The sequence below is a fragment of the Eretmochelys imbricata genome, chromosome 27 (assembly GCF_965152235.1).
Source record: "Eretmochelys imbricata isolate rEreImb1 chromosome 27, rEreImb1.hap1, whole genome shotgun sequence".
NCBI lineage: Eukaryota > Metazoa > Chordata > Testudines > Cheloniidae > Eretmochelys > Eretmochelys imbricata.
In genome coordinates this window covers 1,419,994-1,447,866 of record NC_135598.1, presented here as the reverse complement: position 1 = coordinate 1,447,866, position 27,873 = coordinate 1,419,994, and the positions used below count along the sequence as shown (strand labels likewise).

At 42.3% G+C, this 27,873-nt stretch overlaps 1 protein-coding gene across 1 annotated transcript in view; it reads left to right on the top strand.

Annotated features, from left to right (window-relative positions):
- Window positions 1-27,873, top strand: part of MYO1D (myosin ID) — a 375,367-nt gene that overhangs the window by 110,283 nt on the left and 237,211 nt on the right. Inside the window, exons 7-14 of the mRNA XM_077806564.1 lie at window positions 5,575-5,691; window positions 9,078-9,281; window positions 11,527-11,672; window positions 11,758-11,872; window positions 13,557-13,727; window positions 19,561-19,631; window positions 20,903-20,977; window positions 26,039-26,171. Coding sequence (XP_077662690.1) covers window positions 5,575-5,691; window positions 9,078-9,281; window positions 11,527-11,672; window positions 11,758-11,872; window positions 13,557-13,727; window positions 19,561-19,631; window positions 20,903-20,977; window positions 26,039-26,171 — 1,032 coding nt within the window. The remainder of the gene's footprint in view (window positions 1-5,574; window positions 5,692-9,077; window positions 9,282-11,526; window positions 11,673-11,757; window positions 11,873-13,556; window positions 13,728-19,560; window positions 19,632-20,902; window positions 20,978-26,038; window positions 26,172-27,873) is intronic.

Below are 27,873 nucleotides of genomic sequence, written 5' to 3'. Positions count from 1 at the left end.
GTGCATGCACCATCTGCTGCTCTGTGCTGCTGCACTATGTTATAAAGGGTAGAGCCACACCCAGTCCCCTTCAGTTCCTTCTTACCGCCCTCGACAGTTCTTGGAGCATGCTATGGTGCTGCTGCTGCAAATTTTCTTCATTTTGCATTTGTATATAGTTGGTACTCATTAATAGTTTTTGTTAGGATAATGTAGCATTAGGTTTCCTTTATTGGTGTACTTTTTTGGTACTCTTTGATTCCTGCTGTGTGGGTACTGGTACTTGGTGTTGGGGGTGTGCCTCGGTCCCCAGGCTTCAAGCCCTGTGATGCCTGCAAGAAACCAGTGCTGGTTAGTGACCTGCACTTCAAGTGCCTGAAGTGCCTAGGAGAAGCTCATGGTAGACATGGTGCCACATCTACAGGGACTTTAAACCCAGAACTAAAAAGGAAGGGAAGTCACACTAAAACACCTTCTGATGGAAGCAGTCCTGCACCCACACTCAGAGCTTCCCCATTCGGAGTGTGTACCAAGCATATCCGCTTCAGTTAAGAGTGCTCCTCCAGTTTTGGCAGACTCTTTCTCTTTCTCCGGTACCGAGGAAGACACACCAGAAGATGGCATCGAAGGACTTGGTATCTGGGAGATCAAGGTCCCTGACACCAAAGTCCAGCAATTGTGCTAGGGAGGAGGATAGATTGTGTTAGTGGTGCGGTCTTCGTTGGCTTAGCAGTAGCAAGAGATGGTACCATTTGAAACATATGTTGTGGAATGCGACCTTTGGAGTCTCTCGATACTGTGGGCACTGCAGCACCTCCTTGTACACTGCTGTTGAGAGGCAAACTGCAGTGATCTCACTAATGCCCTTTTCTCCAGACTACTGACACCAATTCCTGGCACTGACAGGAGTAGCACCTCTTTAATTGGATGAATCCAGTTCATCCTCTGAGTTGGAAGTTGGCTTATACGTGTCACGGCTGTGTCACATAGTCACCACCCTAATACCCAGCAGAAGCTCTGTCTTGGCTGACCGGGAAGGAATTGAGCTCTGCACCATACCAGTGGCCATTTTGGAACTCTTGGAGGTTTCTACCTGCCTCAAAGTTGTCTCCACACCCTTCTTCTTCTTCTATATCTCCATGTAGAGGATCCTATTTCCCACTTAGGACTTAAACCTGGTATTGACAAAGCTAATGGGTCCTTCCTTTGAACTGTTATCCACCTGCTCATTACTCCATGTCCCGATGAAGGTAGCCTTTTTGGTGGCAATCGCCTTGGGCAGGGGAGTGGGTTAATTGTGAGCCTTAGTGTCTGGTCCTCTGTATACAGTCTTCTACAAGGACAAATTATACCTGTTCCTTCATCTGAAGTTTCTCACCAAAGTTGTCTCTCACTTCCACATCAATTAGGCAATATATTTGCCAACTTCCTTCCTGAAGCCTCATGCTCATAAGGATGAGGAAAGATATAATATGGCCAATGTAACTTTTCCAAACAGCGTGTTTGCACTTGCTTGTGAGTCACCTGAAGAGGAATGGATGTGTGCAAACTGTTCCTAACCTGTTCTGTAACTGTTCTTTGTGAGGTGTTGCACGTGTCCATTTCCAGACCTACCCTCCTTCCCCTCTATATCAAAGTCTGTCTAGTAAGAAGAAATGAGGAGAGTGGGAGTGGGAGGTGCAGCAGTGTGAAGCACCAAATGACACATGCGCCACTCTGATGGGTATGCTGAGGGAGAAATCTCCAATAACAGTGCACCGGGTGTGCACTCACCTGAAGTGGAATGAACATGTGTACGTCTCGAAGACCAATTATGGAACCGGTTAATAACCCTTTCTGTCTCATCAAAGGCTGTATGTCACTTACGTCTAACCTCAGTAACGTGGAGCAAACAGAGCTGGGCTCTATCTGAAACATTTGAACAAGTACCTGAAGGAGACACATCTTCACAGTCCCATTTTGTCATCCCAGAAATAATTCTCCTGTTTTGCCTGTAGTGGGTAGCTTTTTCAACTCTGATCCTTACCATTTAATCGGCAATGTACTCCAAAGGTCTTTTCCAGGAATTATGGTAGTATCAGTATTGGCTTTAAAGAAGGAAATTCACTTCTTGGTCTTTATGGACAACTCTGTTCGGTGTGATGGGATCCCAGGAGCGCCGTCTGAGACTGCGGGACTGCTGTGCCCCCTTAACTCTCCAGCCTGCACTGTCTCTCACAATGCTTTGCTAGTGACAAGCAGCAAGCCCCTCCAGGTGTTGTTATTCAGCACAACCGCATGTGGAGCCCCACACCCAGCTAGATTGCATGAATCCTCCCAGAGCCACTCATGAATCACACAGAGAAAGGCACCAGCCAAATCCTCCCAGCTGCGTACCTCAGGAATATATTGTCTTCCACTGCTCAAGATGCACTGCTCAATTTAATTATTGATTCACCTCTTCATCAGTGAAAAGTGAATATACACCCGCCTTTGTAAATCTGACAAACACTCTTACCAAACACTTCAGGCAAACTCAAGGGTAAAGATAAACAGTAAAAGAAGTTTGACTACAAAAGATAGATTTTAAGTGATTATAAGCGACGGGCAAAAAGTCAAAGTGGTTACCAAAATAAAATAATATATATAAGCATGGAATCTAAACTCTCAACCCTTTAAGACTGGGCAACATCTAGATCAGGGGTGGGCAAACTCGGCCCGGAGGCCACATCTGGTCGTTCAGACATTTTAATTCAGACCTTGAGCTCTTGCTGGGGAGTGGGGTCCGGGGCTTGCCCTGATCCAGCATTCCAGTCAGGGGCTTGCCCCGCTCCGGGCATGCTGTGGCTCTGTACAGCTCCCAGAAGCAGCGGCATGTGCCCCTTCCAGCTCCTATGCATAGCGTCAGCCAATGGGGCTCCGCAGCTTCCATTGGCTGGGAACTATGGCCAGTGGGAGCTGCAGGACGGTGTCTGTGGATGGGGCAGTGTGCCGAGCCACCTGGCTGTGCCTCGCATAGGAACTGGAGTGGGGACATGCCACTGCTTCCCGGAGCTGCTTGAGGTAAGCGCCGTCCGGAGCCTGCACCCCTGACCCCCTCCCCTGCCCTGATCTCCCTCCCGCCCTCCAAACCCATTGGTCCCAGCCTGGAGCACCCTCTTGTACCCCCAGCCGGAGCCCTCACCCCCCTCCACACTCCAACCCTCTGCCCCAGCCCAGAGCCCCCTCCTGCACCCTGAACTCCTCATTTCTGGGTCCACCCCAGAGCCCACACCCCCAGCCAGAGCCCTCAGCCCCTCCCGCACACCAGCCCCCAATTTCATGAGCATTCATGGCCCGCCATACAATTTCCATACCCAGATGTGGCCCTCGGGCCAAAAGAGTTTGCCCACGCTGATCTAGATTAAGCAGTTTTTCTCACCTCACTGGATATTGCAATTCATAGTACACAGGTTTCACCCTTGAAACCTGGGCCAGTCCCCTCTGTTGGAGTCTTCAGAGTGTCCTTGTTGCTTGCAGGGTAGGAGGGGGAAGGAGAAAAGCCATGCATGGGGCCCTTGTGTTGTGTTTTATACCATTAATCCCATGTGCTTGGAGAACACAAGTCCAGGGCATGTCTGGTAGGTGTTGCTGAGTCACAAGGTGAAGCGATACCCTGGTGTGTGTCCTGTGAGTGGGTCATTGAATTGTAACTCCTCTGCTGGACAATGGCTGGTGATGTCTGTTCAGCACCCACATGGGCATTGGTTACCTCCCGTGTCATTGTCTCTGGAGGGCTTGTATCTGGGTGCCTCCCAAACCCACAGCATATTTTAGTGAAAACCATACAATACATTCTCATAACTTCACATGCCTTAATATGGAGATGGGTGACAGGAGAGAGATCACTCGATCATTACCTGTTCGGTTCACTCACTCTGGGGCACCTGGCATTGGCCACTGTCGGTAGACAAGATACTGGGCTGTATGGACCTTTGGTCTGACCCAGTATGGCCATTCTTATGTTCTTATGTAATGATATACCTATTTAGATAGAACCCTGGGTTTCAGCAGATCATAACCTTCCCCCTGATACCTCACGTGACCTGCTTTATATGCAATATCACAATGATATATAAATGAGGAATGTGGGGATTACAGAACACTCTCCCAAGATATAGAATGTCGTACAGGGGTCTGTCGAGAGAAAGCAAAAGCAAAGTGATTCATGTTTCTGCATGCTACTACACACCAAGGCAGACTAGTTTACCAGGCAGAAGTTAAATTAAGCAGTGTGTCTTCACTCATTGTTATTCACTTAGTTTGGATCAGTGATTGATCTCTCTGCATCTGGAAACCAAAAATCAAGTGCCCCATGGCCTCTCCAAATGTCAGGACTTGTAATTCAAGTAGATGAACGATTTCATATCAAGCAGGCCAAGATCTTTGTTATATGCTTTCCTACCATTCCACTGCTTCTTGGGACCATGCACAACCTGCACAGTGTGGCAATGATATCGTTTATGTCTCTCTGGCTGAAGAGGCTATGGTTTTCAGGCTGATTAACTCCGTGTTGAATCTCCTGATCCTTCTGCATTGTATAGGAGGTCTGCTATGACAAACATCAGTCATACATCTTTAGGACAAGACAGATTCAAAACGGTTACTCATATGAGGTGATTAACACCCTCATGAACCCAGAAAGAAGTCAATGACCAGAACTTATTCTATTAGCTGGTGCAGAATTCATGGTGTAAGGATGGAAAAACAGTTTTGAACGGTCTCAGGTTCCTCCAGGAGGGCCTTAATGTGGTTGTATAAAAACTTCCACGCTATAGGTCAAGTCTCCACATTATGATGTACACATTACGTTCAGGAACATAAAGTTCAGGGTAAATACTGACATCAAATGCTTCCTGTGTGTCACTGCCCCACAAGGTCATTGAACAAAACCTTGGGACCTCAGCATCAGCATCCAACAGTTCATATCGCTTTCTGGATAAGTGTTTTGCTGCTGTCAGCTAGTTTTGTAGCTCAAGTGATAGCAGACTATGGTCCAGTGCTGAAAGTTGAGATTAAACCCCGTCTCTGATGCTTGATGGGAGAATTGTACCTACCGTTTTTCTTTAAAAAGAAGAAAAAAACAGCTTTTTGTTGGTAACTTCCTGTCTTGAGAGTGTTTTTAGGTTGCAAAGTCAAGAAGTTGGAATCTAGGAGCCTACACAACTATAATTTGGCTCTCTTGTGCATATGCATTGTGATGGTCTTTAATTACGTGATCACATACTATTTCCAGCTTCTTGCAGATTATAGGATTGATGTACAAAGGAGGCAGAATTAAATTGCATTGGTAACTGTAAAACTGGCATTTCTTAACTTTTGAGTGGTTGATTTTGCAATCTAAATAACTCTGAAGGGTTTTTTGGTATGTGATAAATAGAATAGATAGTGGCCGTGACCTACTGTTCTGGGCAACATTCACTTTTTTTTTAGTAACACGTCTGTGACATCTGTGGTGGTTGCATAATGGCTGCCACGTTATTTCCTTAAAGCTGTACCATGGTGATGCTTTATATTCAAGAATGTTTGTCTAGACCGTGAAAGGTACTAACTTAAATAAATCTCTGTTTTCCTTAGTGTTCCATCAATGATGGTGCCGAGTTCAAAGCAGTGGCAGATGCTATGAAAGTGATAGGCTTCAAACCAGAGGAGGTTCAAACTGTCTACAAAATTTTGGCATCCATTCTTCACTTGGTGAGTTCCCTGCATCTGGGTTTGTGCAAGTTGTTCTTCCAGGATTGCAATGGCAGGGCAGCCAGGCTGTGTTACTTCAATAGTCGAGTTGTTCTATCAGATGCAGTTGGAAGTGCTGTTTGGTTGAAAAGTCAACACTATTCCTGCCTGCCAGTAGTGGGTCAAATTTCCCTGTGGGACCATTGTGATCATCTAGTCTGACCTTCTGTATAACACAAGACTTAGAATTTCCCCACAATAATTCAGACTAATAGCTCATCAATCTTCATGTCAGTTTTTCTGGTGATGTCATTAAACTGGAAACTGTATTCTAGGACGTTGTGGTGAGCTGTAGTGAAGATGGAAATGATAAATATAAATAATCTGTGGGTTCTGCTTAGTGTCTTTTAATTCCAACTCCTCTCTAGACCCCTGGCTTGTAACAGTCTTTGCCTGATTAAACTTTATTTGAATTAGTTTGTCATAACTTTGTTTCTTGAATCCTGCTAAATACTAAAGGCCAAATCCTTCTTTTGGTCACAGGCAAAGGTAAAGCCTGGGTTGAGGGGGTGGTCAAGAAGGGTCACATGCCCCTCCCCAGACACCCTAGGGCAGGGGTTCTCAAACTGGGGGTCGGGACCCCGCAGTGGGTCGCAATGGTATTACATGCGCGGGTCGTGAGCTGTCAGCCTCCACCCCAAACCCCACTTGCCTCCAGCATTTATAATGGTATTAAATATATTTAAAAGTGTTTTTAATTTATATGGGCAGTCACACTCAGAGGCTTGCTATGTGAAAGGGGTCACCAGTACAAAAGTTTAACCACCACTGCCCTGGGGGAGGCACATTCAGCAGGGAACCAGAGTGGCGAAAGGAGCAGAACGTGGGGCTGCCGGGTGGCCACATGCAGGCAGTTCCTCCAGCATGGCTGTACTGCCCCCAGTCCTGCCCCAGCCCTTTCACACAGCTTCGACTCCTAGGGTCTGTACAGCCCCAGTGGAGGACAGGTTTGGGGCCTGGGGGTGGTACTGAGACAGCCAGGCCAGAGGAGCTGCCAGTGTGGGGCCTCCTTCCTTGCGCTGCGAAGGACAGAGCCCCACTCCAGTTAATGTCGAGAGAGAGAACCGGGGACCCAGGGTAGAGCGGGGGACCCAGGCTGGGGGCGGGGCAGGGAGGAGTTGGCGGGGGGAAGCCACATGCCCCCCATAGCTGGTGCCCCCCTTTGTGTCCCTTGCCTGAGTTGCCCATAAGGGGAGCATACAGTACAGAGGACAGTTTAGCCTGAATTTAGAAATGTGCTAATGGTGTTTCACTTGTTGATGAACTGAACAGCAAATCACTCCCTGGAAATGAAGTGCTTACTTCAGCTTTGCTGACAATATTCTCAGCAGAGTCACATAGAATCATAGAATATCAGGGTTGGAAGGGACCTCAGGAGGTCATCTAGTCCAACCCCCTGCTCAACTCCAACTAAATCGTCCCAGCCAGGACTTTGTCAAGCCTGACCTTGAAAATCTCTAAGGAAGGAGATTCCACCACTTCCGTAGGTAACCCATTCCAGTGCTTCACCAGCCTCCTAGTGAAAAAGTTTTTCCTAACATCCAACCTAAACCTCCCCCACTGCAACTTGAGACCATTACTCCTTGATCTGTCATCTGCTACCACTGAGAATAGTCTAGATCCATCCTCTTTGGAACCCCCTTTCAGGTAGTTGAAAGCAGCTATCAAATCCCCCCCTCATTTTTCTCTTTTGCAGACTAAATAATTCCAGTTCCCTCAGCCTCTCCTCATAAGTCATGTACTCCAGCCCCCTAACCATTTTTGTTGCCCTTCGCTGGACTCTTTCCAATTTTTCCACATCCTCCTTTTAGTGTGGGGCCCAAAACTGGACATAGTACTCCAGATGAGGCCTCACCAATGTCAAATAGAGGGGAATGATCACGTCCCTCGATCTGCTGGCAATGCCCCTGCTTATACAGACCAAAATGCCGTTAGCCTTCTTGGCAACAAGGGCACACTGTTGATGCATATCTAGCTTCTCGTCCACTGTAATGCCTAGGTGTTTTTCTGCAGAACTGCTGCTTAGCCATTCGGTCCCTGGTCTGTAGCAGTGCATGGGATTCTTCCGTTGTAAGTGCAGGACTCTGCATTTGTCCTTGTTGAACCTCATCAGATTTCTTTTGGCCCAATCCTCTAATTTGTCTAGGTCCCTCTGTATCCTATCCCTACCCTCCAGCATAGCTACCACTCCTCCTAGTTTAGTGTCATTTGCAAACTTGTTGAGGGTGTAGTCCACGCCATCCTCCAGATCATTAATGAAGATATTGAACAAAACCGGCCCCAGGACCGACCCTTGGGGCACGCCGCTTGATACTGGCTGCCAACTAGACATGGAGCCATTGATCACTACCCGTTGAGCCTGATGATCTAGTCAGCTTTCTATCCACCTTATAGTCCATTCATCCAGCCCATACTTCTTTAACTTGCTGACAAGAATACTGTGGGAGACCGTGTCAAAAGCTTTGCTAAAGTCAAGAAATAACACATCTACTGCTTTCCCCTCAGCCACAGAGCCAGTTATCTCGTCATAGAAGGCAATTAGATTAGTCAGGCATGACTTGCCCTTGGTGAATCCATGCTGACTGTTCCTGATCACTTTCCTCTCCTTGAAATGCTTCAGAATTGATTTCTTGAGGACCTGCTCCATGATTTTTCCAGGGACTGAGGTGAGGCTGTCTGGCCTGTAGTTCCCAGGATCCTCCTCCTTCCCTTTTTTAAAGATGGGCACTACATTAGCCTTTTTCCAGTATTCTGGGACCTCCTCCGATCGCCATGAGTTTTCAAAGATAATGACCAATGCCTCTGCAATCACATCCGACAACTCCTTTAGCACCCTCAGATGAAGCGCATCCCGCCCCATGGAGTCGTGCTCATCCAGCTTTTCTAAATAGCCCTGAACCACTTCTTTCTCCACGGAGGGCTGCTCATCTCCTCCCCACACTGTTCTGCCCAGTGCAGCAGTCTGGGAGCTGACCTTAGAATCATAGAGTATCAGGGTTGGAAGGGACCTCAGGAGGTCATCTAGTCCAACCCTCTGCTCAAAGCAGGACCAATCCCCAACTAAATCATCCCAGCCAGGGCTTTGTCAAGCCTGACCTTAAAAATATCTAAGGAACGAGATTCCACCACCTCCCTAGGTAATCCATTCCAGTGTTTCACCACCCTCCTTGTGAAAAAGTTTTTCCTAATATCCAACCTAAACCTCCCCTATCTCAACTTGAGACCATTACTCCTTGTTCTGTCATCAGCTACCACTGAGAACAGTCTAGACCTTGTTCGTGAAGACAGAGGCAAAAAAAAAAGCATTGAGTACATTGAGCAATCTTGTCTTTCACTACTTGCTACAGGGGAATTTGAAGTTTTCAGTGGATGGCGACACGCCTGTGATTGAAAATGGCAAGGTTGTGTCGGTCATTGCAGACTTGCTGTCAACAAAGTCTGACATGGTGGAGAAGGCCCTGCTTTTTCGAACTGTAGCTACAGGCCGGGATGTCATTGACAAGCAGCACACAGAGCAAGAAGCCACCTATGGCAGAGATGCTTTTGCAAAGGTGAGTCTGAATTCTCTTTCTACAAGTCTGTGCTAGTTTGTCATGCAACAATTTCCAAAACCAGAATTTCCAATTTCCAGTTTTTGCTCTTTAATTTCACAAATGATAGGAGCCTATGGATGAATGAAAGTACAGTAATTCCTCGCTAAATGGTGTAGTTATGTTCCTGAAAAATGCAACTTTGGATTTGCTTAACATCGTTTCCCTTAATTTCCTCATAAGAATTAAAGTAAATAGGGCGGGATTGGGTTCCAGGGAATTTTTTTTCACCAAACAAAAGGCTATAATATATATATATATATACACACACAGTATAAGTTTTAAACAAACAATTTTATACTGATACAAAGCAATGATGATTGTGAAGCTTGGTTGAGGTGGTGAAGTCAGAGGGTGGGATATTTCCCAGGGAATGCCTTACTGCTAAATGATGAACTAGCAATTGTCTGAGCCCTCAAGGGTTAACTCATTGTTAATGTAACCTCACACTCTACAAGGCACCAGGAATGGAGGGAAGGGAGACCGCACAGACCGTGTGTGTGAGAGAGAGATGCGCATTGCTCCTTTAAGTACGCTGACCCCACTCTTAAGTACATTGCTTTTTTAAGTTAATCAGCAAGCTGAGATGGCAACGGTTGCCAGGAAGCTCCCTCTGTCCTGAGCCCTGTTGTGCGTCCCCCCTGCTCTATGGAAGATGGGGTAAGCGGGGTGCGGGGGACACCCTGACATTAGCCCCCTTCTTCCCACCCTCTCCCCGTGGCACAGCAAGCAGGAGGCTCTGGAGAGCAGCTCCAAGGCAGAGGGCAAGAGCAGCACAGGCAGTGGGGGGAGGGACAGCTGAACTGCTGGTAATTGATAGCCTGCTGGGTGGCTGTTGCACAGGGAACTTAGGGGAGCTGGGAGCTATTAGTGGGGCTGCTGGTCTACCTTGGTTCCAAGCCCCCACCAGCTAGCTGCAACGGGCTGCTCTTCCTGCAAGCAGTGGACAAAGCAGGCAGCTGCCAAATGATGTTATAAAAAAGCACTGCACAACTTTAAACGAGCATGTTTCCTAATTGATCAGCAACGTAACAACGTTAACCAGGACGACATTAAGTGAGGAGTTACTGTATTGCAGAGTCTGAAATCTGTGTAGCAAAAGTTACAGCAAAGAGTGCAGATGCTTAATGAAGTTGTTAGAGAAGGTCACAAGGTTTTGGGGGCTGTTAGTCTGGATGTTGCTTCTTCAATATGTATTTTTAGAATATTCACTTAATGAAAGACTTATTCTTCTAAATTAATGGGTTCAGCAGAGTTAAAATTTTATCTGTGAGCTAGGGCAACCCACAAAACAATTTTGGCTGCAGGGTTTGCCAGGACGTTGGAAGTCTCTGCTTTGTTAGTTCATATCTTGATGCAATGGAAATGCAATGAAATGAGATTGAGAGAACAGATTGACAGTTCTAGCTGCCTGCTTGCTGTCAAGAAGAGAGCAGTGGAATGGCATGACATCCTTAAACACACATTAAAGATCATGACAAATGCTACATCTTTGGTTGTTTGGCAACGACAGCAGCCTCATCTGGAAGGGTGATAGTGAGGGACTATTGGGAGGACACTTAACTACTCACATTTATTTTAATTGTGGGAAGGAGGAATGGAGGGAGTTAAATGGTGGTATTGGGTAAGGGCTCACATTTGGGCCTGTCACCTTGAATGTCATTTTAAGGTTGTAATACTTGCCGGAACTGCTTAGTACAGGTGTCACTAATTTGATTGTTTAGATTTTGAAGACAGAAAATGCTCTTGCTTGTGACTACTTCTTGAAAAGTGAACGATGATAATATTTCATCGTACTATATTTTGTGGTGTTAAGTGCTCAGTTCTGATGGGTGTGAGCACTGTATAAAAATCTTAATCCTGCATTCATCTGCTCACCTATATTTTCCATATTCATACAATTCTCTGATGTGGAGATAATTAGGTAGGAAGTAGGTAGCAGAATTGGTAGAGCTGTTTAAGATTCTGTTCTCATAAACGAATTTAGAAAGTAATACAGCAATGTTATATGGAAAGAAAAGGAGGTTTCTCAGATCAAGAAGTCTGTTTAATTTTAGCAGGAGTTTTACCGGTGAATATGGGTTTAATCTGAAAACCAGCTTGAACTAAACTACTACAGACACTAGTGTAGAGACCTGACAGAAATACAGCTAAATCAGTTACGAGAGAGAGCAGAAATTAAGCCCAATGTTTGTTCTCCTTGTAGGCTATATATGAGCGCCTTTTCTGTTGGATTGTCACACACATCAATGACATCATTGAGGTGAAGAACTATGACACCACAATCCATGGGAAAAACACAGTCATTGGAGTCCTGGATATCTATGGCTTTGAGATCTTCGACAACAACAGGTAAGCTGCATTGCTAGAGAAGGAGATGCTTCATCTTTCCTCAAATGAAAAACTAATCAATTCTTTCTCAACTTTATTTTTGCAGTTTTGAACAGTTCTGCATTAATTACTGCAATGAAAAGCTGCAGCAGCTTTTTATTCAGCTAGTTCTCAAGCAAGAACAGGAGGAGTACCAGCGAGAGGGGATTCCCTGGAATCATGTGAGTGAATTGGCAGTGGGGGTCTGGTTGAATCCAGTGTACCATTACAGGGCATGGTCCTGAAGTTGCTTCACATGTAGACTCCCATCAAAGTCAGTGTGAGCTCTGTATCCAGAGCAGATGCAGCATCAGGCTTGTTATCCATAAATCAGACTCTGGAAAAAGCAAATTGAAAATGTATGACACCCTTTCTATACCTTTTGTGGCCTCTTTCTGACTACCATTGTAAACTGGGTATATGTATTTTGTTTAGTTAAACAGGTGTTCAAGTAGAAAGATTTTTTTTGAAATTGATCCTTTCTAACTGTTAGGATTTTGATTAGAAGATGCTGGTTTGCATTGTATAGACATTACAATCCTAATCTTCTACTATAGAAAATCAGTGGCAAAACGCATTGATTTCATTGGTGAACAATCTGGCCTTATAATAGCATAAACCAGGCTTTATGATCCTGTTATGAAAATGTAATGGGGAAATCTATTATAGGAATACATTTCAGGGGAAGAGCAGTTACACTTACTACCCACTTTCTTACATTGTTGGAAAGCATTTGGCCTTTGTGTGCCTTGCAGTATGACTGCAGCCTGCGAGTGTCCAGTAAAATTGCACAATGTCATGTATACCACTATCTTGCTGTCACAACTTCCACTGCCATAAGTGTGTATGTGAATGTCTCACTAAGGTGACTGTTGAAAGGTAGTGTAGTTGATTATGGGTTCAGTGCAGCGGTAATCTGAAACATGTGAAAGGAGACCCTTCTCTGCTGTGCCTCTTAGTGCTGAAAATGTTTCTGCTATAGCTACGCACTTCTTGACAAATAAAACTCTTCGGTGCTGTATAGGAATGAAAGGGGGCAACTATAGACATGCATATGGGTGTATCATGTAGATCATGTTAAAGCTGCCTAGCCACATAGACATCAGGTGAGCCTCTTCCACTAGAGTCTTTCGTTTTTAGATTTGAATGTTGGCGATGAAAGTAATGTTTACCGAACTCCTGTGCCCGAAGAGGAAGAGCCAATACTGGGCCACATTCTCCTCTGTTATGTTTGTCTCCCTACTGGAATCAATGGGGTTTCCGCTGGGGTAACTGAACAAAGTGAAACTTACTTTTTAGTGCTAATGACTAGGGGTTTTTTGCTTGCTTTAGTAAAATCTAATTCTGATACAACAACTTTGCTTTTAGTCACTAGACTCCAAGTAAGGGATGAAGTTTGGACATGAGTACTAAACACCTGTTGCGAGTACACTTCTCTTAGAGTAGGAAGTCTGAATATATGATCTGCAGTCCAGCATATTTTCAGATGGTCTGTCTGGGAAGCAGTAATTTTCATTACAATTTGTATGTATATTTTATTTCCACTATCTCAGTGGATCTCAAATTATGGTCTATGGAGTATCAGGTGACCACAGAATGGCATGCTTTGTAAAGCAAGCAGTGGGATATTTTGGGGACGTAGAGGCCTAGGAGAAAAAAATGCGCCAAGTGGTCTGTAGAATGAAACTGTTGAGCACTGCATCTTGAACCTAGTACTTCTCAGTTTAGTTTCTTTATTACAGTTAACAATGCTGTATTGCATATCATTCTCCCTGTGTGGTTACTGGTGTGTGCATAGAGTTCATCTACTTCCTTCTCACTCGATAGTGAGAGAAGACCTGCAAATACCTGTTTTGTGTTCTGCAGATTGATTATTTCAACAACCAAATCATTGTGGATCTGGTGGAACAGCAGCACAAAGGGATCATTGCCATTCTGGATGATGCCTGCATGAATGTTGGAAAAGTCACTGATGAGATGTTCCTTGAAGCACTGAATAACAAACTGGGGAAACATGCTCATTTCTCCAGCAGAAAGGTAACCTGTTCGTCCATGTAATCAGAACCTACGTCTCTCCACATGCAGCTCATGCTGTATCATTCTAAGTGGGATAAGGAAAAGGACTCACACAGTGACTGGAATAGAGGAAGGCCCTTTTCTAGAATAGAACTTAAATGTCTGCCGCACATGGTATTTCTATACTTATGTGGCCAATCAAGTTCTCTAGCTTAGAATTAATGAATGAATGAATGCTATAATGGTTTGTATCCAGAAGAGGGAGCTAAAGTATGATCAATGCTATAGATTTTATTTCAAGGGAAAAACGGGAAAGCATGAACTTGTCTTGACATATGATGTCATTTATAACCAATAAGTGCACGGTTCCAGTTCATGTGACTGTTCCCTACAAAACCAGCTTTAATATGCTGTGGCAGTGAAAATGGCTCACATTTCTGCTTTATTACAGCTATGTAATCTTCACCCTCAGTGGCTAAAAACATGCTCATTTAAATTGTATCCATAGTCCTCCAGACCCTTTGATTTGCTTTGTTTTTGGTATGGCAACCAGTTAAAAGATTTTGTCACCTGGTAATATTTTAAAAATATGGGCACTGGCCTGATAAATTTGAGAACCACTCAGATTGAATAATCCAATAATGTCCTTTAATTTATTGATGTTTTTTCATTGAGAAATAGTATTTGAAATCTGTTCATTAGAATACTGTCTTCACCACTGCACAGCTTTGTATATAAGGTAGGAGTATCTCCGTAGCAGTCTTTAGCACATTTCTTAGACAAGTATATCTCCAGAGACTCTGAATTCAAACAGTAGAAAGAGCTGGATCTGGCTTGTTTTAGTGAAGAATGGAAATGGAAGTAAAATAAAAAGATTTTCATTCAGCTATGGCTTATTCTTAAGTACACTTCACTTGGAGTGTAACCTGTCAGCTAAAGTGCCATATACAATTTTTTGGTAAACAACTAACAATATTTTCACTGTCAGCACTAAGCTGCGGGATTGCTGTGTAGTTAAGGTAGGGGCATATGTTATGAGTACTTCAAATCTTATGAGTAAATGGCAGTGAATTTACTCAGTATATTGAAGTGTTATGTCTGTCATGCATAATTGAGGCTAGTGAATTTGGATGCAAATTCTTTCCGTTGTTGTTAATAATGGTTTTGAATGGTGCCAGTCTCAGGGGCTTTGGGAATGAAGTCTTATATTTTCAGAACAGGTATAGCAAGGGCAACAATAGTCCAGATTTCCAGTGCTACCCTACCAATATACTTAAACCCAAGGGAAGATCATTCTCTGTGACCTGTTCGTTCCTAGGTCTCTTCTATTCTGAGACCACCAGCAAGTGGCTATGCATGGAGGTGAGCGCTGTTGGTATAGTGTGCTGGTGTGAGGGGAAGTGAATTTGACAATGAGTGAGGGGCTATAAATGGCAAAGCCACAACTGACTGAACCACTGGCTTCAGAACATTCCTTGTACAGGGAACATTCAACAGTATGATGTAGTGCTAATATCAGTATTCCTCAGCAGGGAGCGGTATCATCAGGAAATTCTATATTAGCACAGACTGAAGGAGAAAACAAGGAATACAAAAATAAATGAACACTTCCGCATGTGTAGACGGTTATATGAATTACTGATGGAAAAACAATCATATCAGATAGTGTAAATCAATATTACCTTGAAGGTTTTGACCCATAAAATCCTCAGCATCTTGTTTCTTCTTCCTCTGACCTCTTGTACCCCTGAAAATAACATTCTTCTCACTAATACCTAAAATATCTTGTTTACTGGCTGTTGCTTCCTCCAGTTACCACCCAATAAAAGTCTGAGTTGTTTCCACCTTCATATTTTAAGTTACAAATAAAGACCTGGTTTCATTTTGCTTCCACTTATTTACTTGGCTTTGTGGACTGCAGTTAAAATACTGTGGTGTCTGTCAGGTAAAGTCTAACATAAATACTGTGTAAATTAAAGATATTGAGGAAGATGTTCTTAAAGAGTTAAAATACATGTGCTGATATGTTCTGGAAATAGCTCCTGTTTTCCTGCCTCACGATTAATGCTTCACTGCCCCCCTCTACAGTATGTTGCACTCCACATCAGTGTGAATAAGCTCTAAGGGGCTGCTGTGCCCTAAATAGCCGTGTCCTAGTTTATGTACTGCATATCTAATCTATTGCTTTCTGCTTGGTTGTCCTGGTTATTCTGGTGAAACCTAGATAGACTAGAATAAATACAAGATTTTCACTGTGGCAATAAACAAACAGCAAAAATGTACTATCCACAGAGCAAAAAATGTAGATCTTTTAGAGACTTTCTTCTCAGAGTCACCTAATAACATAGTTCTGTATGAAAATTAACTATTGCTCACAACACTTGTGATGTACATAGCAAAGTATTATCAATGAGCAAGGGTTTGTCTTACATTCAGTTTTGTAATTGATTCATCTTGTGTGTGTAAGAGGGTCAGGTGCACTGATGGGTAACCATCAGTGAATTCCTAAATAAACTTTAAATGTCTGGAGATTCTCAGAGGGCAGGTAAAGTGACTTACTAAAGCTCACAATGAGTGGGTGGCAGAGGTGCTATTACAACTTAGTACCATGCTCACTCTTTGACCATGGTGCCTTTTATTCATTTCAGTTGTAGTTTGTGTTTAGAACTAGCAAGGTTTAGTATGATCAGATGTAAACATTCCCTATTTACATCTATCAGCTAATATACTAAGGCAGTAAAACTTAAATACATACACATGCCATTAATACATTCAGACGTACTTCCGCCATGAATCACTGAATGCAGTGATTCTCAGCATTAATATTAACAATACGTGACTAATGCCATAGTCCTATAGCTGATTTGGGATGAAATTTACTCATTGCATAAATCCTATATACTTCGGCGTTGTTCTCGAACTCATGCTCATTAGAGTCCACGTTGAGTAAACTAAAGCCAAGGTTAGCATATCAGTCAACATTCTTAGTGAACTGGTTACATCAGAATGTGGTGGAGACCTGTCCATTCCATAATCAACAGCAATGGCACTTTGCTATTCCTTTGCTGTATCTGCCTATGCAGTGTGGTCAGGATCCCCTCACGCAAAGAAACTGGACCCTGTACTTAATGCTGCCTGCCGCTATATTACAGGATGCCTTAAGCCTACTCACGTCAACAGCCTCTACGCCCTTGCAAGTATTGCTCCTCCTAATGTACACTGGGAAATTGCTAAGAGTGCAGAAGGCAATGCACAGATCCAAGACATCCGCTATATGATATAACACTGATGCTGAGTTGACTGAAGTCACAACAAAGTTTTCTTGCCACCATTAAACCCCTAACATTGTTGCCCAAACGGACAAGGTTTCAGTTATGGCAAATGAGTAGAGAATGACCCTGTAGCCTCTGTGCTCTGGCTCCCATCAGTGGAGCGCCTGCCACCCAATGCAGCTGAGCCCTGGGGTATACAGCATTGTGTTAATCAACTCCACACTGGAGTCTGCCAGTCTAGAGATGCAATGGTAAAATGGGGCTATGTTACTGGCCCCAATACCTGTGACTGAAAGACTCAAAATATAATGAAGCATCTCCTGCAGTGCCAGTTCCTTGACCATGAATGCTCTTCCAGTGAGCTGGCAGAGTGCAATGATCAGGCAATTGCATGTGCCTGGATGTGGCAGAAAACAGTATGAGGACGCAAGAAGTTGTTCCCATAGTTAACCAGTTGAGCAGTTTTTAGTGCTACCACAACTATGCCACTTCAAGGCTGTGACTTTCACACAGCTGATGTATTTAGTTTCCTGGGAGGATGGGTGCTGTTGGACATCTGTCAAACCACGAAGTAACATTAGCACTGCTTGTCTGAGGGTATGTCTACATTACAAAACCATGTTGACCTAAGTTACGTTGACGTACAGCTACTGCAGTAATTAAATCGCTTTTACACGTCCACACTACGCTCCTTGTGTTGGCAGCGTGCATCCTTACCAGGAGCACTTGCACCAGTTTAACTCTCAGTGTGGGGTATTGTGCAACGTCTTCTGAAAGGCAGCAACAGTCTATGTCAGCAACAAGTGTCTGTGCTGAAACTGCATCGACCTGAGCGCTATGCCTCTCATGGAAGTGGAGTTAAGTCAGCATAGTGGGCGAGTTACATCGGCAGGAGCGATGTTTTAGTGTAGAGGCTTACAGTGTTAGGTCCATGTAAGTTGCCTTGCATCAGCCTAACTCTGTAGTGTAGACCAGTTCTGAGAGAGGTAGCAGTTTACTTTTGAACTTGATATGTATTTTGAAGGCCAAATAGCCAGCAGAAAAGGATAAGATGTGAACTGAGAGAGGTTTTAAAAAGAAGGAAACTGCTTTTCTGCAATCCTGTACTGTCAGTCATTTCTCAAATTTTCTTGGCCAGACTTGGCTTCCTAAATATTTCTGCTGGCAAGCACTTATTAGGTTGACAGGATGCAAAAAGCCAGGCTAGTGCTTCTTAAATACATAGGAAGAAAAGATATAAAACCAACTAAGGGTTTGAGATGAACCTTATTAGGCCCTTCCACAAGGGACCAAACAAAACTAAAAAGAACACCCTTAAAAATGAAGCCAGTGCACCATCATAAAAATTGTAGTCAGATTGGATTATCCTTCATGTGTGCAGCATGGCTACTGGATGGTCTAGCCTTGTGGTCTTGTGCTTGTAACTAGTGTGCAGTCATTTTCATTTCTTTGCTAGTTCCAGCTTTTTAAGGAAAACTGGCTAAAACTATTTGCATTTTCTTTTAGATGCTAGTGACTCCTATGTTGTGGGCTGTTTATGTATCTTCTTTGCAGCACAGTAGTCTAACAGCATATTAAGAGTGTTCTATGGCAACAGGGATAGAGCAATAGCTTTAGTCACTATTGAGCACCCTGCGGTTAATCACTGACTAGCAGAGCTGTGAAAGTTCTAGCTTGTGTGTTTATTGGCTGCCAGGTATTGGTGGGACCTCATCCTCAAAGGAAACCTGCACAACACTTCAAAAGATGAGCCTGAGACTTAAATTCATAACTTTGCTATACACTTTGAAAATCATGGACTGAATAGACACTGGGTTTGTGACTTATTACAATAATCTATAACCCACTTACACCCCCTGCCCCCAGTTTCTTTTTTCTCCCCTCCCTTCCTTTCCACCTATGATTGGAGGGGTGTTAATGGGCCACTTCACCTTGAATGGTCCCTTTAAATGTTTGACTGCTTATACTAAACAATCTGTTACACCTTGTATTTAGCTGTGATGTTCTGAGTATGTTTCCCAGACCAGAAGAAGAGCTCTGTGTAAGCTCGAAAGGTAGTCTCTTTCACCGACAGAAGTTAGTCCAATAAAAGATATTACATCACCCACCATGTCTCTCTAAATATTGGTGGGACAGATTGACTGATGCTTTTTAAATACCTTACACTTCATTCAGTCATCCTGAGTTAGTGATACCATGGTATGTTGATTTGGAGGTGATTATGTCATGAAGGAATAAATATGAGCAGATGGGGAACACAAGACCAAGCAGTTCTGTTTCCATGCACATATCCTTATTAATAAAAAAAGGAACAGTTTTTGGAGGTGTCAGTGACTATTTAATTTTAAAAAAATCTGGATCTTAAAACATGGTTTATTTTTATGTCCCTGTGTTTTTATTTATCCAAAAAAATCTGGATAGAGTACATGATGACTTATGTCTGTAGAAAATAGAGTAATTTTACAATTCCGATTTGTTGTAATACAAGGTGAAATCTAAAAGCTGCTGTGCCCTGAAATTTGTGGAATTTCAATGCTTACACGTAATGCCTTCCTTTTTAATAAATGTGTGATTTATTTTAGCTTTGTGCGACAGACAAGATCTTGGAGTTTGATAGAGACTTTCGGATTAAGCACTACGCAGGAGACGTTATGTGAGTGTTTTCTTTCTGTAATAGAAGGTGCACCTTCTACTTGTTCTTGTCCAGCTTTAACCTACATTGTGTTCTCATTTCTATGTGATAAATGCAACAGATTTAAAATAAAATTCAGTGTCACACTTGTTCTTGCTACATATACGGTCTTCTTGGAAGTTAGGGAATATGAAGAGTGGAGGAGGAAAAATGAAGTTTCCCAAGAGAAGCTTAGGTCTTGTCTACACAAGAAAGTTGTACTGACCTAAGAAATCTGTTTAGTGCCATATCAATTTAGCTTAAATGGATAAAGAATCAGTTTAAGATTAATTGAATTAAAATAGGGCACCCTTAAACTGAAACAAGAGTGTTCACGCAATGAGCGTGCATCAGTCTAACTAAATCTCCATAGGGGTTTTTCTACACTTAAAATTTTTTACCCAAAGTAGCTATTTTCGAATAATTATTTTTGGATGTGGATTAAGTTAAATTGGACAAAAGCACTCTTATTCCAGAATAAGAGTGTTGACGTGGAAAGTTACTCCAGAATAAATATTCTGGCATATTTCTTGGTGTAGACAAACCCTAAAAGAATCATTAAACCAGTCCAACTTTCTTCTATAGATAATACCCGAAGCTTGTTAATGATGGAACAATTTGGTGACCAATCCAGACTTTATGGAGTCCACTAAGTGAAGGTGGATTTCTTGTGAAGTCTCTGTTGAATATAGTGTTATTGATAGACACAGCTGACAGGGGTTGGTCCTGCTCTGAGCAGAGGGTTGGAGTAGATGACCTCCTGAGGTCTCTTCCCAACCCTAAGCTTCTGTGATTCTGAAACAGCCAAATTTCTCTGGTAGTTTAGGGAAAAAGAATGAGGTGATACCTCTGTGGTTGAAACTTGTGCACTGCTAGTGGCTTGCAAATCTAAGAGGACAGAAGTGAATTGTGAAAGCACCTGCAGGCAGTACTAGAGCCCATAGTTTGCTGGATGAAATAATTCTTATTGCTTCTCATCTGTAGATTTAAAAATGCATTCTCAAATTTGGGAAGCATTCTTCCCATTCTAAAGAAGGAGAAATTTAGGCACATAAAGGAAGTGATTTAACCCAAAAGGTTATACAGCAAGTTAGTGACAGATCGGAGAATGAGCTTGTCCCTTGTCTCCCAGTCCCACCCATCGACCACATTTCTTCCCTTGTATGTGATTCCATGTCGGTGCACATAGGCTTTTTCTTCCAAATACCCAAATATTTGACCTCTGTGCAACTGACTGTTTTTCTCTTTCACAGATATTCAGTCACAGGATTTATTGACAAAAACAAGGACACTTTATTCCAAGACTTCAAACGCCTAATGTATAATAGGTAGGAACAAAGCTTTGATCAGCCAACCTGTTTTGTACACTATTTTATATTATGCCAAAATATTTTGTTATAGTCTAGTTCATAGAATTTTAAGACTAGAAGGACCTTTATGATCATCTAGTATGACATCATGAATACCCAGGCTAGAGAATTTCACCCAGTAACTTCTGCATAAAGCCCATAATTTCTGGATGAGCTAGAACATAACTTTTGTAGGATGACATCCAATCATAATTTAAAGGTTTCAAGTGATTGAAAATCCACCAGATTGCCAGGTAAACTGTTTCAATGGTTAATTACCCTCACTGTAAACAAATTGCACCTCCTCTCTAGTCTGAATTTGTCTAATTTCAGCATCTAGCCATTAGATCTTCTTATGCCTATGTCTGTTGGATTAAGGAGCTCTTTTACAATAGGAAATCTTTCCCCCATGTAGACCTTGATCAAATTACCTCTTAATCATCTCTTGGATGAACTGTCTATATTGAGTTTCTTTAGTCTCTTGTTGTAAGGCAGGTTTTCTAGATCTCACATCATTCTTTTAGCTCTTTTCTGAACCCTTTCCAATTTGTCAGCATCCATTTTGACGTGTGGGCACGAACAGAGAATAAGTATGCCAGTAATGGTCTCACTAATGTTTTCTACAGCAGTAATAGCTCCTCCTTACTTGTCAGTATCCCCCCTGCTTATACATCAAAGGATCACATTAGCTACCTCAACTGCCAAGCTACAGTAGAAGTTCATGTTCAGTTGATTATCCACCATGATTCTAAGCCCCTTCCAGAGGTGCTGCTTTCCAGAATCCAGTCCCCCATCCCATCTATTCGGCCGTATTAAAATGCATGCTTGAACCCAACTTCCCAGGTGATCCAGGTCACTCTGTACAGCGGACACGTTCTCATCATTTACCATTCCCCCAGTATATATGTCCTTTGCTAACTTGCCAGAAATGATTTAATATTTTCTTTTGAATCACTGATAACTATTGAATAGCATTTAGCCCCAAAACAACTCCGGTGGGACTCTATTGGAAGCAGCCCCATTGATGGAGTCTCCATTTATAATTTTTCTGGCATCTGCCAGTTAGTTTTAATTCATTAAATGTGCTACATTGATTCTGTATAATGTCAGTTTTTAATCAGAATGTCATATATGTTTCAAGACAGTTACCTTTGTCAGCCAAACCTGTAATCTTATCAAACCGTGGTACCAAGTTAGTTTCACAAGACATGTTTTCCATAAAATCATGTTGATGTGCATCAGTTATTCTGCCATTCTTACTGAGTGCATCCTATATCATCTGCCCTCCCGTGATTTTGCCCACAGTCAGTCAGGCTAACCAACCTGTGGTTACCTGGGTCATCCTATTTGCCTGTTTTAAATACTGATACATTAGCTTTTTTCCAGTCCTCTGCAACTTCCCCAATATTCCAAGATTTGTCAAATAACAAAAGTCTCTCAGAGAGCTCATCTGCCAATTCCTTAAAGATGTGATGAATAATATTGTCAGACATATAGATGAACATAATCTGTTGAGGAAGAGTCAACATGGTTTTAGTAAAAGGAAATCATGCCTCACCAATCTACTAGAATTCTTTGAGGGGGTCAACAAGCATGTGGACCAAGGGGATCCAGTGAATATAGTATACTTAAATTTTCAGAAAGCCTTTGACAAGGTCCCTCACCAAAGGCTCTTACACAAAGTAAGCTGCCACGGGATAAGAGGGAAGGTGCTCTCATGGATTGGTAACTGGTTAAAGATAAGAAACAAAGGGTAGGTATAAATGTTCAGTTTTCAGAATGGAGAGAGGTAAATGGTGGTGTCCCCCAGGGGTCTGTTCTGGGCCCAGTCCTATTCAACATATTCATAAATGATCTGGAAAAAAGGGTAAATAGTGAGGTGGCAAAATTTGCAGATGCGAAGAGCTACAAAAGGGTCTCTCAAAACTGGGTGACTGGGCAACAAAGTGGCAGATGAAATTTAATGTTGATAAATGCAAAGTAATGCACATTGGAAAGAATAATCCCAACTATACATATAAAATGATGGGGGTCTAACTTAGCTGTTACCACTCAAGAAAGAGATCTTGGAGTCAATGTGGATAATTCTCTGAAAACATCCACTCAATGTGCAGCGGCAGTCAAAAAAGTGAACAGAATGCTGGGAATAATTAAGAAAGGGATCGATAATAGGACAGAAAATATCATGTTGCCTCTATATAAATCCATGGTACGCCCACATCTTGAATACTGTGTGCAGATGTGATCGCCCCATCTCAAAAAAGATATATTGGAAAAGGTTCAGAAAAGGGCAGCAAAAATGATTAGGAGTACGGAATAGCTTCCGTATGAGGAGAGATTAATAAAACTGGGACTTTTCAGCTTGGAAAAGAGACGGCTAAGGAGAAAGATGATTGAGGTCTATAAAGTCATGACTGGTGTAGAGAAAGTAGATAAGGAAGTGTTGTTTACTACTTCTCATGACACAAGAACTAGGGGTCACCAAATGAAATGAATAGGCAGCAGGTTTAAAACAAACAAAAGGAAGTATTTCTTCACAAAACACACAGTCAACCTGTGGAACTCTTTGCCAGAGGATGTTGTGAAGGCCAAGACTATAACAGGGTTGAAAAAAGAACTAGATAAATTCATGGAGGATAAATCCATCAATGGCTATTAGCCAGGATGGGCAGGAATGGTGTCCCTAGCCTCTGTTTGCCAGAAGTTGGGAATGGGCGACAGGGGATGGATCACTTGATGATTCCCTGTTCTGTTCATTCCCTCTGGGGCCACTGTCGGAAAACAGGATAGTGGGCTAGATGGACCTTTGGTCTGACCCACTAGGGCCATTCTTATGTTCTAAGTTATCTGGCCTTACAGATTTAAAATGTTTAACTTTGGTAGATGCTGTTTAACACCCTGCCCATTTACTGTTAGAATAGAAAGCATTTCATTTTCACTGAAAGATGTGATTCCACCTTCTAGCTTGTTTCCAAACACAGGAGAGAAATATTAATGAGCACTTCTGTTTTTTCTACCTCATTATTAACAACTGTGTCATTCCTGTCTAATAATGGACCTATACTACTGCTTGGATTTTTTGTTGTTCCTGATTTTTTAAATATAATTTCTTACTGTCCTGGCCCTACTAGCCACAGATTTTTTCATTGGTACCTTTTCTACCTTTACTAATTGTCTGCATTTTATAATTAATTATTTATAATCATTGCTCTCAGCTTCTCCTTTTCTGTTTTTATGAATATTTTAATAGGATTTTTAACTGAAGAAGACTTTAGCGTCTGGAATTGAGTGTTTTTGGCACCTAAGTCAGCAGTTGTCTGAGAATACTTTATTTTTGCACATCTGTGTTTTTGTTTGTTTTTCTACCCACAGTTTTTCTTGTTTTCAAGCTTTGAGAGAGTGGCCCTTTTTATAGTGTCAAATATTTATCACTGGTTTGGGCTGTATTCTGTTGGCACATGAATGTAACCAATCATTCCATATAAGCAACAACTAATTTTTACGTATCAGTCATCTTTATCCATCAGAAAGAGTTATTATATAAAGTTACCTTTAGATGGGTGTAATACTTCCTGTGCTAGAAAATTATCTATAATTCTTAGAAACTCATAGGATGCTTTACTAATGGCGGCATGAGACTGCAGCATGTGTCCCTCTGACTGAAATCCCCCAGGATAATGCTGCTTTTCTTTCTACACATTATAGATCTATATTTTAAGGAATTGTTCATCCTGTTTTCTGTCCTAGTCATCTATTATAGACCCCAGACCAATACTCCATGTTGTGACTTATCAGTTGATACTGTACATTGATTCATAAGCATTCCAGGTCTGTCACTTCTGAAGTGTCTATCTCTGAAGATGGTAATGGCACCCCTTTTCTGCCCACTCTGTTCTGCGTAAATAGGTTGTCTGTTATGGTTTTTACTGATCATGTGACTCCTCTGAGATTTCAGTAATACCAATTATGTCAAATTTTTTCATAAACCAGCATTTCTGATTTCTCCTCGCATCCATATATAGGCGGTTAAAATTTTTTTTCTCTGTGTCCCTTAACTTCTTGATTCTTTATATTCATGATGCTTTGAGTATGACTTGTTTATATTTGTAATTGTTACTCTTTCATAGCTTCTCCTTTTTGTTGCTAGTTTAATGCCCAGCCTACTAGTCAAGCTAATCTGTCACCAGGAGTGTTGCTTCTCCTGCTGCTGAGGTGGAGGCTTTCCAAACCAAACAGCCTCATCTCCCCAAAGAAGGGGGCCCAATGTTCCATGAACCCAAACCTTCTACTTTACTACACTTACCCAGCAGCAGTTTACATCCATTATCTTCTGTTTATCTTGTCTTGCTTGTGAGGCAGAAAAGATCTCTCCAAGACAACCACCTGTACTTTCCTCTCCCACAGCTCCCTTTTATAATGCCCCCGATGGATCAGCTATGGATCAGTCTTGTTAAAGGCATGAATTTAACTGTGACTTTGTTTATTTTTACCCTGTATTTCTGATTGAGTAACGTAGGTTAAAGTTTAAAATTGGTTTGGAATGTTTTTGGCTTTATTTTCAATAAAAGTATCACTTGTGCAGGATATATTAGTTTGAAATAAAATACTATGCATCTTGAAGGAAGGGGTGGATTATGCAGTGTTTCATATTAATTTCTTAGGTTACTGATCTTAATTTTGGGCCCTCTTTTATGCACATATTTATGCTGGCTAGACTAAGGACTATAAAGAGGAAATCTCTCAAAACCACTTTCCAGTCTACTATTATCTAGCTAGGAGAATGTGTGCTTGCCATACTACCAGTGTATTCAGTAATAACCTTGTACTGTAAATTAACTAACTAATAAACAGTAGAGTTTTGCAGCACCAAACTGATGTATTGGCTTAGCCAATCTGTCTAAAGAACTGGGATTGCCATCAGTCTCTGACCCAGAAGTTAATTGTCTAATTTAGAGCACTGTAAAATTAGTTACTGCCACTGACACCTTGTTAGAATCTTCATAAGTAAACAAACTGCTTCCTCTAACTCTGGCCTTCTAGCTCCAATCCTGTGTTGAAGATGATGTGGCCTGAAGGTAAATTGAGTATCACAGAAGTGACCAAGCGACCCTTGACTGCTGCTACCCTTTTTAAGAACTCCATGATTGCACTAGTAGACAACCTGGCATCTAAGGTAATGATCTGACTGTCTCAAAATAAGTTCTGATTTTGGATTATAGAGATGTGTGGATCCTCTCTGCAGTGTGTCTATGCCTTTCCTGGTTTAGAGTTCCAAGTTTATCTGTCATATTATTTTTGCCTCCAGTTGAAGTCCCGTTATAGAGGACACCAGTCATAAGTAGTTCTTATTACACTAAGCAAATACTCCTTGCCTTTAGCAAAGCTCTTGACGTTTATGGAGTGTAAATGCTGAGAAGTATCCTCTTTTTTTTAATTTGTCTTCCAATACAAGGCGTGACGTGTGTGGAAGCAAAGTAGGGAAAGGGGAGGTGGTTCTAACCTGAAATGTAGTTGGCTTGGAAAATGCAGCCCTAGGTCGAGACATTCAGACTAGTGGCGGAAGTCAGAATGCAGATACTGCAGTGCAGCACTTGAGCATCAGGATACTGTTGCATTGTGTGGTTGAGAGAGCATTTAGAATGTATTGGCGTCTGGCAATGATTGTTACCAGGGAGATTTATAGTATGTTGACAGGAATAGTGAAGGGTGACTGTTCTCAAATAAGGGGACAAGTGACCTTGGAAGCTGCTAAAATATATTCGCACACTTAGAATAATGGAAGATGGATCTAACTTTTAGGTTATCCTTTGAAATCCATCCCAAGTCAAAATTCATTAGCTTTTGAAGGCTAAAGTATGCCCAGAATTGGACACAGTATTCAGCCGAGGCCTCACCAGTATTGAATAGAGCAGTTACCTCCTGCGTCTTATGTATGACACTCCTGTTAATATACCCCAGAATTATTAGCCTTTTTTTTCAACTGTATCACATGGTTCACTCATATTCAATTTGTGATCTACTGTAACCCCCAGATCCTTTTCAGCAGTACTTCCACCTATCTAGTTATTCTCATTTTGTAGTTATGCATTTGACTTTTCCTTCCTAAGTGAAATACTTTTCATTTTATTGAATTTCGTCTTGTTGCATTCAGACCCATTCTCTAATTTGTCAAGGTTGTTTTAAATTCTAATCCTGTCCTCCAAAGTGCTTACAACCCCTCCCAGCTTGGTGTTATCTGTAAATTTTATAAGCACACTCTCCACTCCATTATCCAGGTCATTAATAAAAATATTGAATAGTACTGGACCCAGGACTGACCTCTGTGGGACCCCACTAGATACCCTTTCCCAGTTTGACAGTGAAACATTGACAACTACTCTTTGAGTGTGGATTTTCAACCAGTTGTAATTTATAGTAATGTCATCTAGACCAGTTTTCAGAGTAGCAGCCGTGTTAGTCTGTAACCGCAAAAAGAAAAGGACTTGTGGCACCTGAGAGACTAACAAATTTGAGCATAAGCTTTCATGAGCTACAGCTCACTTCATCGGATGCATTCAGAATGCATCCGATGAAGTCAGCTGTAGCTCACGAAAGCTTGTGCTCAAATAAATTTTAGTCTCTAAGGTGACACAAGTCCTCCTTTTCTTTTTATCTAGACCAGTGGTTCTCAAACTAGGGCCGCCGCTTGTTCAAGGAAAGTCCCTGGCAGGCCGGGCCGGTTTGTTTACCTGCCACGTCCGCAGTTTCAGCCAATTGCTCTCCCACTGGCTGCGGTTCGCCGCTCCAGCCCAATGGGGGCTTCAGGAAAGGTGACCAGCACATCCCTTGGCCTGTGCCACTTCCCACAGCCCCCATTGGCCCGGGGTGGTGAACCG